The following is a 14,466-nucleotide window of genomic DNA, read 5'->3' as shown; positions in this document are numbered from 1 at the left end:
GTTATGTTTTTGAACCTCTATTTATTAATTCTATGTTAAAATAGTAAGTGTTTTATTTTCTTGTGAAACAACTATTCTTCTCCAGGTGAATTTCTCTATGGTTTTCATAACGTAAGACACAATCTACTTTATTCAAGCACTACTTTGATAAAAGTTTTCAACCAAATAAGCTTATTGCTAGCTTCTGTTATAGTTATACATTTTGTTTTGGTGGTTGAAAGAGCAACATTTTTCTATAGTCTTAACATTCAATTGATGTTTGATTGATGTTTGTTCCCATATTATGAACACATAACTTGTGATTTTACTCGAATCAACACAATAATACCTCAAGTTAGAATCAGTGAATCCTTTTAGGATGACCATCGGCTAATTAAAACATATGGTTACGTCCACAAGTAAAAATAATAATTAACTTTTGGCGACGGTTTCTAAAAAGAAGGTGGTAATGATTTAAATATTTTTCGTCAATGAATGTCCTAAACTAATTTTTAGGATTATTTTCCTCATAGTTTACCCAAAACCCGTCATCATTGCAAATTAGAATTCACACCTTAGCAACGGTTAAATACTGGTGTGATTATGGTCTTGAATTGCTATATGCATGAGCTAATAAGTTATAAGTTATAACTAACAAGAGTTCTTTATTTGACACAAGTCATTTTTTTGTGGTATGACTCTACTGGATTACAAATATATATATATATATATATATATATATATATATATATATATATATATATATATATATATATATATATATATATATTTATTTCATCTATTATTATTTCGAGAGATCATACACAATGTCCTTTTAAAGTTTTCTTTTTAAGTGTTAGAGCGGTAAATCTTTTATTACTTGATGTAGCATTAAGGGTGTGTCCGACAAGTAATTTTTAAGAATTTCTAACTTTTAGTTTTTAAGAAAAAACTCAAAAAATGTTTCATTCAATAGTAGGAGCTTCTATCTTTTAACTAAAATAAAAAACTTCCAATTCAAAAGTTATTTCAAATATCGTTTAACAAAAAGTTTTTTTATAAATTTACAAATTGACATAACTACCCTTTTAAAATCAATGACATGTTTTAGATAAGTCATTTTAGTCTTTAGATTTATTTAACAAAAAGCTCTATGTAAGGGAACATAAAAGTGTTATTCATGTAAAAAAAATAGTTTGATAATTTTGGTCCCTGGTCTTTATATACACATAATAAATGTTATTAAGCTGCCCCTATCCCTAGGTTTATTTCATTCCCGTTTAAATATTATTATTACTATTATTAATTAATTAATTAATTAAAATTCTTGATTTCTAAAATATAGTAAATAAATAACAAGATATTATAAAAACATAGGCTGACTGTGTTTGGTTTGGCACAACTAGCTTATTTTTCGAACTTTTTTATGTTTTCATGTTTGATAAAGTAAAAAAATAGTTTATAAGCTAACTTTTTGAAAAGCTACTTATCCGCAAGACTTTGCTTCATGCCAAAGCTTTGCCATTTAGATCAATCGTAAATCTTCTATTAAAAAACATTAACATGTAATACTCAGTTAAAATAATACGTTTTGAATAACTTGATTGATTTTAACAGTAAATTAGATAAATAAAAAATAATTGTTTAGTACACTATAAAATCATTTTTCCATTTTGGTAATTACTATTAAGGTTACATCAAAAAACATTAAATCAGAAAGGCGCATACCAGAGTAGTGCATCTAATTTGCCAGCAAAGTCAAAGTCAAAGTCGTCTCTCCAACCCCAACACTAATTCTGGTTCCAAGCAGAGAAGACCTTCTCGATCAATGCAACCTCCTCGCTACCTGCAAAAGGTCCTCTCTTTCACTATCACCCATCTCCATTCTCAATCTTTATCTGACAACAATAGTTTTGTGTTTGATTTTGTCGTCTATCTTAACGCTTCGATGAATTGCAAATTTGCAATTGCAATGGTTTTCGGATAATTACTTGTGTTTGATTGTTCATATCTTGATACTTCGATTCACTTTGGATCTTCGTTTTTGTTTATTATTAGAATGTATTACTCATAACACTTAGATCCATTTATCGAGTACTCCATTGCATTGACAAAACAGGGGTTGACTCTGAGCATTTTAATATCCAATCTGGAACAAGCTAGGTCAGCCATTGAATTACTTCGACAACAGGGATGACACTGCTACCAAAAATCGCTTTTCTCACTCTTCTAATGATCTTCCATGGAAACCAAGTAGAATCAAATGCCTCTAATCATCACTACAAAGAAGGAGATATTGTCCCTTTCTATGCCAACAAAGTTGGCCCATACTCTAATCCTCGGTTAGCCATATCTCCTCCAAAGTTTTTATTTTTATTTTTTATTTTTTTAACTAACTCTTGTTTACTTTGTTTCCAGGGAAACATATGCTTATTATGATCTTCCCTTTTGTTCTAAAGGTACTTCTTTATTGCATATGTCGGTCTTCCTTTTGTTATCTTTACAACTTACTAAAAACTTTTCTAATTCCTATATTGTTTTTGTAATAAAAGATATTGTGAAAGAGAAGAAACTTAATCTAGGGGAGATGTTGAATGGAGACCACCTTGTTTCAACTCCATATAAGCTTGAATTTCTTGTGGAAAAACATTTTGAATTATTATGCAATAAGACACTGAGTAAAAGAGAAGTTTCTGAGTTCAGAAAGGCAATAGAGAAGGATTACTATATGCAATTGTATTACGATGACTTGCCAATGTGGGCTTTTATTGGAAAGTTCAAAAAGGATCCTATCGATGAAAAGATGAAGAACAAGTATTTTCTTTTCAAACATTTTGATTTCGAGGTTCTTTATAACAAGGATTATGTTATTGAAGTCAGTGTCCGAGTGCGTAGGGATTCATTCACAGATGTAACAGAAGACAAGGAAGTTGATGTGGGCTTCACATACTCTGTTATGTGGCGCCAAACACAACTATCATTTGATACGAGAATAGATAAATACATTAGTTCTTCGATTGCACAAAACCATATGTCTGTGCATCATCACTCAGTTACATTCTCAAGTGTCACACTCCTCATTCTGATCATTTCCCTACTCACATTTTACTTTTTTGTCCTTCGCAAAGACATTTCTAGGTATTGATTCTATTAATAAAAAAATAAAAATAATAATCTAAGTTTGTGTTTCCATCTCATAAAACCCTTATGTTGCGTTTGTTGTTTTTCCAATGCATGAAAAGTGAAAGGAACTTAGCTGATGTGGAAGAGGATATATTGAGTTATAATAAACAAGAAGAGATAGGATGGAAGAATGTTCATGGTGATGTATTTAGATTCCCACAACACAAGTCTTTATTTGCTGCGGCTCTTGGTGCTGGAAACCAGTTGCTTATATTGTTAGTACCTCCGAATAACGTGACACTTATTTGAGAATTATATTTTTTTTCGAAAATTATAATTCTTTTCAATTTGAAGATTTTTGTGGTGGGGACCATTCAAAAAGAAATTTCGTAACGAGATGTGTTCGGAAATTGGTGGACATTTTGTTCATGGAGTTATACCATTTTTGTCATTTTGTCATCATCCATTTATTTTATTGTTATTTATATTTGACTTTTTGGTCATGTATCTGAAATCACTTTTGTACCCTTTCTTTTGTTGGATTTACAGGAGCTTAGCAATTCTTGGTCTTGGTGTCCTAGGTTTTTTTCAGCCCTATATGCAATTAGGAGTATTCTGGAACGCACTTATCATTGTATATGCAGTTACATCTGTGGTCTCAGGATATACTTCTGTTTCCTTCTATTCTCAACTCGAAGGAACAAACTGGGTATGTGAAAATATCAAAATTTAGTTCCAAATTTATATATTTGAATGATGTTTATTTATATAAAAAAAGTTAAATACTGATTGGCTCTCGTGTTTTCTCATTGACAGATGAAGAACCTAATACTTACAGGAGGATTATATTTTGGGCCACTCTTTGTTACTTTTACTTTCCTAGACATTGTTGCAACATTTTATGGATCAACTACTGCATTACCATTAAGAGCAATAGTCATGCTATCTCTCTTGTGGATATTCATAGCATCACCATTGCATCTTTTAGGAGGCATTATTGGGAAAACAAGAATGTCTGAATTCCAAGCTCCCTGCAAAACCGCTAAAACTCCTAGAGATATTCCTAAGCTGCGTTGGTATAGGGGTGTTCTTCCTCAGATGGCTTTGGCAGGAATTTTGCCTTTCAGTGTCGTATATATTCAGTTGTACTACATATTGGCAAGTGTTTGGGGACTTCGCTTTTATACAGTTTATAGTATTCTGTTCATAGTCTTCTTTCTTCTTCTTATCATGACTGCTTTAGTTTCTGTGGCACTGACATACTTCCAGCTTGCTGCTGAAGATCATCAATGGTGGTGGAGGTACGTTTAAATATATAGTTGGTGTGATTGGATTTCTAAACGGGATTATAATATTTAATAAAAGTTTTTTATTTGACACAGGTCATTTTTGTGTGGTGGATCTACTGGATTGTATATATATGTTTATTGCATCTATTATTATTTCGAGAGATCAAACATGAATGGTTTCATGCAGACGTCCTTTTTCTTTGGATATATGGCTTGTGCATGTTTGGGAATATTTCTTATACTTGGAAGCGTGGGTTTCAATGCCTCGTTGCTCTTTGTTCGGTATCTTTACGCGGCTATAAAATGTGATTAGTAGAGTAGCAGGTATATTTTGACATAGAATTTTATTTTGATATTATTGTGTTATAAATTTAAGCATAAATGCAAGTACATTGCTTGTTCTGTGTAACCTATCCAATGTTCATTTCTCTTTTTGGAATTGATCTCACTAATCATATGTGATATGTACGAATCTATATAAAAGGATGATGTCCTTTTAAAGTTTTATTCCTTAATTATGTGTTGTAGTGGTAAAACTTCTATTACGTGTGGTGATATATAAGTTAATAATAATTTTTTTCATTAAGCCATCCTGGCTTATTTAACATTGGTGATCAAGTCAATTAATTAATCAAGGAAGATAATTCTTAGGTCACAAAAAGAGCGCACTGAAAAGGACTGGTTTGAAAAAATACCGGACCGAGAAAGGACATGCTAACGACCGTTTGGGATCGATCCAGAAAAAAAAAAAAAAAAAAAAAAAAAAAAAAAAAAAAAAAAAAATCTGTCCATTTTGAAACCGACCCAAGGCCAGTCCTAGACTGCAATTTTGTGTTTCTTTTTGTATATTAGGGAGTAGGGAGTCATTCCTTCTTAACCCACTGAACCCACTACCACATCATTTTTTCTCTTTTATTTTTCTTCGTCTTTCCGAACCCAGAACACACGGAAACCCTATCTTTTTGAACTCACTCAACCCACTCAATTAAAAAAAAAATACAAAACAATCAAATGTAAAATCTTAAACAAAATTGCAAAAATGGTCCCCATGGTTTCTTATTTTATGTGGTTATTGTCCAAACGTTTAAAAAGTTGAAGATTTGGTCATTTTCAATTAGTTTTATTGTGGTTTTGGTCCCTCATCCGTTAAGTTTAACTGGTTGGTTGTTAACTTTTTTAAAATGATAATTTTACCCTCAGGGACCATTTTCGCAGTTTTTTCTTTTACCATACCATAAGGACCATTTTTGCATACATTCTTTTTTATTTTATTGAAGTATTATATATTAATAAATATTATTTTTAATATATAATATTATATATTATTAAATATTGTTTTATTGGAATATTAATTTATTATAGTTGATTTTTTTTTAATTTTTTTTGTTAGAGTAATTCTTTTTATTGAGTTATTATATATCAATACATATAGTTTTTAATATATAATATTTATATCATAATAAATATTATATTATTGGATTATTAATTTCATTTAGTTAATATTTTTAATTCTTTATTTTTTTAAATTATTTTTATTGGAATATTTCATTTAATTTATTATTTTCTTCATATACTAAATATTGTTTTATTGGATTATTAATTTATTTTAATTAACTCTTTTTTTTAAAAAAAAATTGTCGAAGTAATTATTTTTTATTGAATTATTATATATCAATACATATAGTTTTTAAATCATAATAAATATTATATTATTGGATTATTATTATCTTTTAGTTAATTTTTGTAATCTCTTTTTTTAACTATTTTTATAGGATTATTACTTTTAATTTATTATTTTCTTCATATACTAAATATTATTTTATCGGATTATAATAATAGTTCTTGTTAATTTTACTGGTTCCACCACAAAGTCAAGGGATACGCAAAATCGTCGTCTCTCATCATCGAAATCGTTAGGATCGCTGCCAAACACTTTCAATTCATCTAACTTATAATGAGAAACCATTGGGAAAATATCACCACCATCACTCGGTCACCACCACCACTTATAAATGTTATCGGGGTTTGTTGTGCATTATGTGGGATATGAAGGATTCTAGTGGATTATGAAGAGGTTGTCGCAGGTGGCTACCAACAACGCTGGGTGGAATAGGGTATGGTACCTATTGAACCTCCGATGAACGTGTTTGAAGGTGATCCCACTAATTTTTGACGAAGATAATCGACACTTTTACGTATTTCGACGACTTTGTGGTGAAACTAATAAAATTAAAAACAATTAATAATATATATTAAAAATAAAATAATAATCCAATAAGATAATATTTATTATATTAAAAAAATAATAAATTAAAAGTAATATTTAAATAAATTAATAATTCAAAAAACCAAATTACAAAAATTAATAATCCAATAATGTATTATTTATTATGATGTAAATATTATACATTAAAAATAATATTTGTTGATATATAATAATCTAATAAAAAAGAATTGCTCCAACAAAAAGAAATTATAAAAAGAATCAACTAAAAGAAATTAATAATCCAATAAAATAATGTTTTGTAATATGTAATAATCCTATAATATAATATTTATTATGATATAAATATTATATATTAAAAACTATATGTACTAATATATAATAATTCAATAAAAAAGAATTACTTCGACAACAAAATTAAAAAAAATAATTAACTAAAATAAATTAATAACCCAATAAAACAATATTTAGTATATGAAGAAAATAATAACTTTAAAGTAATAATACAATAAAAATAATTAAAAATTACAAAAATTAACTAAAAAAATTAATAATCAATTAATATAATATTTGTTATGATATAAATATTATATATTAAAAACTATATGTATTGATATATAATAATTTAATAAAAAAGAATTACTCCAACAATTTTTAAAAAAAAAATCAACTAAAATAAATTAATAATCCAATAAAAATATATTTATTAATATATAATATTATATATTAAAAACAATATCTATTAATATATAATACTTCACTAAAATAAAAAAGAATGTATGCAAAAATGGTCCTTATAGTATAGTAAAAGACAAAATTGTGAAAATGGTCATTGGGATAAAATTGTCATTTTAAGGAACTTAATGGATAAGGGACCAAAACCACAACAAAACTTGTTAAAAAGGACCAAATCTGCAACTTTTCAAACGTTTGGACCGTAACCACATAAAATGAGAAACCACAGGGACCATTTTTGCAGTTTTGTCAAAATCTTAATTAGCAATAGAGTTATCGACGGTACCACTTACGCTTCAACGAGTATGTTGATTGGTTTCACTAGCTCACTTCATCATCTTTCTCTACTTTCTCTTTCTTATTTTTTATTGTACCATGTGTTTTAAAACTGGTACTTTAGTTATTTTGTATTTTTTTTTTTAATTAAGTGGGTTGAGTGAGTTCAAAAAGATAGGATTTCCGTGTGTTGTGAGTTAAGAAAGATGAAGAAATAGAAGAGACAAAAATTGATGTGATAGTGGGTTCGGTAGGTTGGGAGGGAACGACTCCCTCCTCCCTTAAAGATAACTACTGATAAAAATTAATTGAGAAAATAAACTCTTTTAAATTAAAAAAAAACTAGTTTATATAAATTTCAATTTACTTACCAGCCTATAGATTATATAAAAAAAAAAAAAAAAAAAAAAAAAAAAAAAAAAAAACAATCTTCTTCTTACATACGGCATACTTTTAGTTCACCTTTTTTTTTTCTGCAGTGTTATGCAGATATGGTCCGCAGACTCTAAACATTTTACTTTGTAAAAAAAACAAAAACAATGATAAGGTGTTTATGAAGGCAAATCATTAGTATGACTCAACATGGTAGCATGAACGGGTTTCAAAAAAAAAAATTACAAACATGCTATGAAATCATCTTATGAGAAATCATCCCTAAAAAGAATTAATGGAAAAAAAACTATATGAATTAAACCATCTATGGAAAATCGAAACAAATGATTTAGAAGTAATAAACAAAAAAAAAAGATGCATTGTTAAAATCCTTAAACATATGAGAATCAAGTCGGTTAAACCAATACTAACATCACATTAGTTTTGTTTTTCCCAAACTTATTAGATGTTAATATTTATATTAAATAATGTTGTTTTATGATTTTTGCCTTTTTATTAACATGTTTTTATACTTTAAATATATTTTCGTCGAAAGCTTTAGAAAATGAAGTCGAAGGTTTGAAGCTTTTAAAGATTAAATTGGTTTAATCTTAATTTTTTATTTGAGAAAGGTAATTTAGTAATATCATATGATATTTTGGATTTTAGTTTTGACATAAATTTGAATTTTATAGTTTTAGACAGATTTATATGTAGTTTATAAGGAAATAAAAACAATATTTAAAGTTTGTAATTATATGAATGAAATTATGCATTTTTTTAATTTACCGGGATATTGTAGATTTGAAAAGAGGTGAGTCCATATCTTCTAAAAAGATAAGATTTCCGTATGTTATGGGTTGGAGAAGATGAAGAAAAATAAGAGACAAAAATTGATGTGGCAGTGAGTTCGATGGGTTGGAAGGGAACGACTCCCTCTTCCCTAAGGAAACCACTTTCATAATTTTTTAAGTGGTAGATCAAAAAAACACCCTATTTTTCTATATATACACCCTATTTGATTTTTAAGATATTTTTTAATAAATAGATCCAAACTCTTTTTGACCCATTGTTTAATCACCATTTATATTTTATACGATTATATGGAACTAACCGTGCATTTTCATAAAGAAGGCCATGCTAAAATGATTAATTTTCCGTAACACAACTACAAATCAAAGTTTTAACGCAATAATAAGAAATTAACAATGTCATTTTGATTATATGACCAAAATGTAGTTCAAGAATTCTGTTATATAAGATCAAACTACTTATTGAAATGAAAGATCCGCATCAATCTCAGCCATTACATCATTAGGCTCAGTCACGAACGAACCGATCAGATAAACATGTTTTCGTTGCGGAATTTGGCTGATTTTGTTCAACTCTTCCTCAGTCAACGACCAATCAAATATTTCCAAGTTTTGCTTCATCCTCTCCGTGTTAAAACTCTTTACCACAAAACTCACACCTTGTTCATATATCCATCTTAAAGAAATCTGCATATAAATACTTAAAGATTAATATATGAACTTATATATTGCTTAGTTTTTAGTGTTTTTGAAGAATAGAGAAGAATAAAAATTGTAGTACTTGGGCTACTGTTTTCCCTTTAGACTTGGCAATATCTTGAAGAACTTCACATTCCATGACCCTGTTGTGTCCCCATTTGGTGCCAGATGCACCTAAAGGTGAGTAAGCAGTGATAAGGATGTCATTCTTTTTGCAAAATTCATTGAGTTTTTTCTGTTGCCAAAGTGGATTCATCTCAACCTTTAAAAAGTACAAAAGAAAAAACATTGAGTAAGGGGGTGTTTGGCTTAGCTTTTCAAACCCAAAAGTCCTTTTTGAAAAAGTTACAAAAAGTTAGGATTTCCTGACTTTTCCAAAAAGTTCATTTTCCTTATGTAAAAACTTCAAAAATAGCTTCTAAAAATAAGTTTGTCAAACATCTTTTGCTTTTTTTTCTTTTTCAAAAAGGACTTTTGGCTTTCAAAAGCTAAGCCAAACACCCCCTAAGTATATATGCTATAAACATCATGATTCAAATTGAGAAGAAAGAGTTGATAATTAAATGATCACTTGGTTGACAGCTGGTGGAATTTTGGCAAAGGAAAGGATCTCTTCGATTTTTCGAGGAGCAAAATTGCTAACACCAATGGATTTGGTGAGTCCAAGATTTTGACACTTCTCCATGCCTTCCCAAACGTCCTTGATATTGATTGCAGCTATACACTCTTTTGGAATCGGGAGTTTGAATTCCTCCTGGTTTAGCTTTAATGGCCAGTGTATCAGATACAAATCCACGTAGTCTAGTCCCAAGTTTCTACATTAATTTATAAATCATCAATATCTGGGTTTCATATGAGATGATACACCACCTTCACTTTGTTTTACAGTTATCTTTAAAGCTTAGTATCACAAAATAAAACATAGTTTCAAAAATATTATGTTTTCTGTTACATATATATTAGTTTTGTACACCACATATCATTTAAGTTTAAGTTGGGAATATAATGTTTCACAGTATTCGTTTTACAAAATACCTGTCGATTGTTCATGTAAATTTAATTTCACATATCGCTTTGATGTACCATATTTTTGATACTAATCATGCCGGCATGTACTTAGAAAAAGCATAATTTAACTATGTAAATTTTTGTGTGTGTCCTTTAATGTTAAAAGCATCTCCACGAAAGGTTATTATTTCTTATTACCACTTAAAAAACTTTTGCAATATCTTTTTATTATTCAAGTAAAGATTTTCAAAAACTTTATAAACAAAAGTTTAGTAAATATTTGAAAAAGAATAACTTTTTAAAAGAAAAATAAATATGTTGTTCATGGAAGTGGTGATCTTACTGCAGACTTTGTTTTATGGCAGGTAGGACAAGATGTCCCTCGGCGGAGTTACACCATAACTTGGTAGTAACAAAAATCTCCGCCCTAGAATTTATGAGACCCTGTCGCAGAGCTTCTGTGATGCCTTCCCCAAGAGCTTTCTCAGTTCCATAAAGCGCCGCCGTGTCAAAGTGGCGATAACCCACTTTGATGGCTTCAACAACCGTTGCTTTCACCTTATCACTGCCTTCTACCAACATTGCCATACCCATCCCAATGAGCGGAATAGGTCGACGACCATTGGAGGAGCTTATGGTCGTCTCAGGAATGCTTACCATCTTTTTCTCTACGCTTCCTTTCCTTTGTGAGTAAGTTTATATGACTTGTAAGCTAATGGCTGGCTGTATTTTTTATTTTTGTTATTATTATTATTATTATTATTATTATTTGCATTTTTATAGGAAATGTAAGATCGTTTCAAGCTAAACGAACGGATTCGTATGCGGAAGCAGTCTTTACATTTTTCTAAACAAATCACTATCGAACCTAGACTACCTAATTTTCGTGTTTCAAGGATATAGTATTATATTTACTGTAGCTTCTTTTCCTTTCTTGATTCATTTTAGTCTAATTATCTAAAGTAGTTTTTCAAAGCCAGGTTCTTGAAATTGTGGGACATGCTTAGAGCACGTATTTTAGGAGAGTATTTTCGTGAGTTTGTTTCTTGATTGAAAAACATAAAATAAAAATGATATCTGTTGTGTGGTATGTATTTTTTTAGAGTTTTAGTCTAAACCTAGATTTTTTTGGTTTTGTGGTCCTTTTGACCATGTTTGTTTGTGATTTTGGTCTCTTGAAAAATTAAAAAGACTAAAATATCCTTTCTGATATACTTTTATGTTTTTTCATTTTAATTTAATGGAAAAAAAAGAAAAAAAAATAGTTAATTAATTTAGGCCTCTCTCTCTCTCTCTCTCTCTCTCTCTCTCTCTCTCTCTCTCTCTCTCTCTCTCTCTCTCTCTCTCTCTCTCTCTCTCTCTCTCTCCATCGCCCACAAAAAGACGAACCTTCCCTCTTCTTTTCAATCTCCACCTTCTCCCCATATTTTTTATATATTTTTTTCAATATAACAACCCTAATTCCACCGTTACGATGCAAAACTGTTCAAAATTTGTCGTTGATTTTATGGTTCGTAATCAAGATCGAAAATGATGAGTTTGAAGCCAATAGTTATGAGATTCAAGAAATAAGGAGACCAACTGGGATATTATAAGAAACTTCAAAATTCAACTCATGTGTTGTTGGGTCTTCTGTAAGCTTTAAAGAAGACGAAGCTTTCCAGACGAATAGGTAGTGACGAAGACAATGATTTTCAAAATAAAATCAGAGCTGATAACCCTCCCCTTTCTTCCCTATTTGTTTACCTGGGTTCCTCTCGAACCTAGAAATTGTTAAAACCCTTGATTAATTCCAAAAATAAGTCATCTCAGATGTACAAACACAACTCCTTAAAACGTGAATTTTTGGTGGATTTTATAGTTTTATTTTCTGATTTGATTTTCTGCTTGAATTTTGATATTTGCTTCCTGGTTGATTTTTAATATTATAACTTTGTTTTTGGTTTTTGAACTTGATTTTCTGGTTGAAGCTGAAAATTCGATTCTCTAGTTAAAGTTGATTTTCAATTTCATAAGTTCAAATACAACCCACCATCGCAGGTTTGGATTTCTAGTTGAAGTTAAATATTGAAATCATCTTCTTCTTTTTTTGGTTGAATCGAGTATCTGGTGGTCCTCAGGTTTGATTTTTCTTTCTCCTTCTCATCCACCATCGCTATTGCCACACAGTCCTATTTCTAGAAACACGAATCTGATTCTGAAAGAAAACAGCATGGGCAATTTTGGCATGGGTGTTTTTTTGTTCATCTGGGTTTGTTTATCTAGGACTAAGTTTGTAAGAAGAAGATGGATAGTTGGAATTAAGAGAGAGAGAGAGAGAGAGAGAGAGAGAGAGAGAGAGAGTAGGCTCTATATTTTACTTTAATAAAACATTAAATTAAATAGAAAAAAGATAAAAAAAAATAAATAAATAAATACTAGGAGGACATATTAGTCATTTCAGTTTAACGAGGGACCAAAACCATAACCAAAGTAGCTCAAAAGGACTACCAATCTAAATAAGTCGAGGTTTGGACCAAATCTCAGAAAAAATGCATACCACAGAGACCATTTTTGCAGTTTGTCTAATATTTATTACATTTTCTACTTTACATATATAAATATAAGTATTATGTGTCTTTTAATTTTAAAATTTGAAAAAAAAAACAATAAATCGACATGTGGATATTATTTATTTAAAAAATATCACAAAATGATAAGTGACAAAACTTATTAAATATTCACATGTGGTAAAATTATCTTCATTTATTATAGTAGATTAATTTCTTTTCCACATGTTATTTTATTGGTTTTCTATTTTGATAAATTCTACATAATATTTTAATGTAATAGTTAATTGAATATTAATTTCATTAATGTACTTACCTTTTTATTTCAAAATTCTCAAATTAAAACTCATTAGTTTATTTTGTTTATTTATTTAAATTTAAAAGATAAAAAAAATCAATTTTAATAATTTATTATTTTTCTTATTTTCTTATAATCCAAATTTTTAAATATTTAGACTTTTATATTTAAGTTTTTTATAATTAACTCATTTAACACATGAATCTTATACCTAATTTTTACAATAAATCAGTGTTATTTTATCAGTTAGTTTCTTTACCAACATTTAATTTTGTTTTCATCCTTATAATTGTTTGTATAAGTTGTTTTATGTATAATTGGTTGAAAACTGACTCATCACGATCATATTTCTGGGAAAAGTTCGTGATAAAAACTATAAATTTACATTTCCTTAAGATTTAGGTTAAATAATATATATATATATATATATATATATATATATATATATATATATATATGTTTAAGCTATTTTGTTTTTGCTAACTATTGTGTGTCAGAATGCACAGATCTGGATTATTGGATAGAATATAATCAATGGTCCTGATTTGAGAGTCTATGATATTAAAGTAAGGTAGCACGTACAATAATCACATAATTTTCGGCATAAAGGTATTTTGAACAATTAACTATATTTAGAAAAGGAAATTTTCAGAAACTTAGGGATAATTAATTCTCCTGATTTTAAAAATCTGAATTTTTTAAAGTAATTCAATATTAATTTATTTAATTCTAATGTATTTTTTATAACAATCGAATTTATTCTGTCAGAATGACATTTTGTTAAAATAATATATTCTATGAGAATGCCAGAATACATATTGAATGCTAGAATACATATTCGTATAGAATGAATATCAGTTCATATATTACAAAATTCTTTTAATTCAGGTCAATGTAACAGAATACGTTTATGAGTATCTTGAAACATTTTTGAATAATAAAAGAATAAATATTCTGACAAAATACATATTTTGACGGAATGGACTTCTTGAAAAATAACAAATTCTTGAACCAACAATTGAAGAATAAAAACAAAAATTATACTAATTCTTAAAGAATATGGATAACAATTGCTAAAAATTACATTTATTGTTAAAAAATA

General features: G+C 28.6%; 2 protein-coding genes across 2 annotated transcripts; one reads left to right on the top strand and one right to left on the bottom strand.

Moving 5' to 3' along the window:
* The first annotated feature begins 1,710 nt into the window (after positions 1-1,710).
* On the top strand, positions 1,711-4,898 carry LOC145070174 (transmembrane 9 superfamily member 2-like). The gene is made up of 8 exons (XM_079017120.1): positions 1,711-1,834; positions 2,099-2,321; positions 2,398-2,438; positions 2,532-3,117; positions 3,222-3,377; positions 3,652-3,811; positions 3,919-4,403; positions 4,485-4,898. Exons 2-8 carry the CDS (start codon positions 2,173-2,175, stop codon positions 4,702-4,704), a joined length of 1,797 nt encoding a protein of 598 aa, XP_078873246.1. The 5' UTR covers positions 1,711-1,834; positions 2,099-2,172; the 3' UTR covers positions 4,705-4,898.
* A 4,248-nt stretch (positions 4,899-9,146) lies between these two features.
* On the bottom strand, positions 9,147-11,194 carry LOC145066563 (D-galacturonate reductase-like). Its single transcript, XM_079013856.1, has 4 exons — positions 10,861-11,194; positions 10,081-10,324; positions 9,592-9,771; positions 9,147-9,497 (listed from the first exon to the last, which is right to left on the bottom strand). Exons 1-4 carry the CDS (start codon positions 11,175-11,177, stop codon positions 9,270-9,272), a joined length of 969 nt encoding a protein of 322 aa, XP_078869982.1. The 5' UTR covers positions 11,178-11,194; the 3' UTR covers positions 9,147-9,269.
* Positions 11,195-14,466: the final 3,272 nt, after the last annotated feature.

The sequence above is a fragment of the Lactuca serriola genome, chromosome 8 (genome assembly GCF_051521515.1).
Source record: "Lactuca serriola cultivar US96UC23 chromosome 8, Lser_US96UC23_V15, whole genome shotgun sequence".
Taxonomy (NCBI): Eukaryota; Viridiplantae; Streptophyta; class Magnoliopsida; order Asterales; family Asteraceae; genus Lactuca; species Lactuca serriola.
The sequence above is the reverse complement of the archived record's forward strand: the minus strand, read 5'-3'. Positions and strand labels throughout refer to the sequence as shown.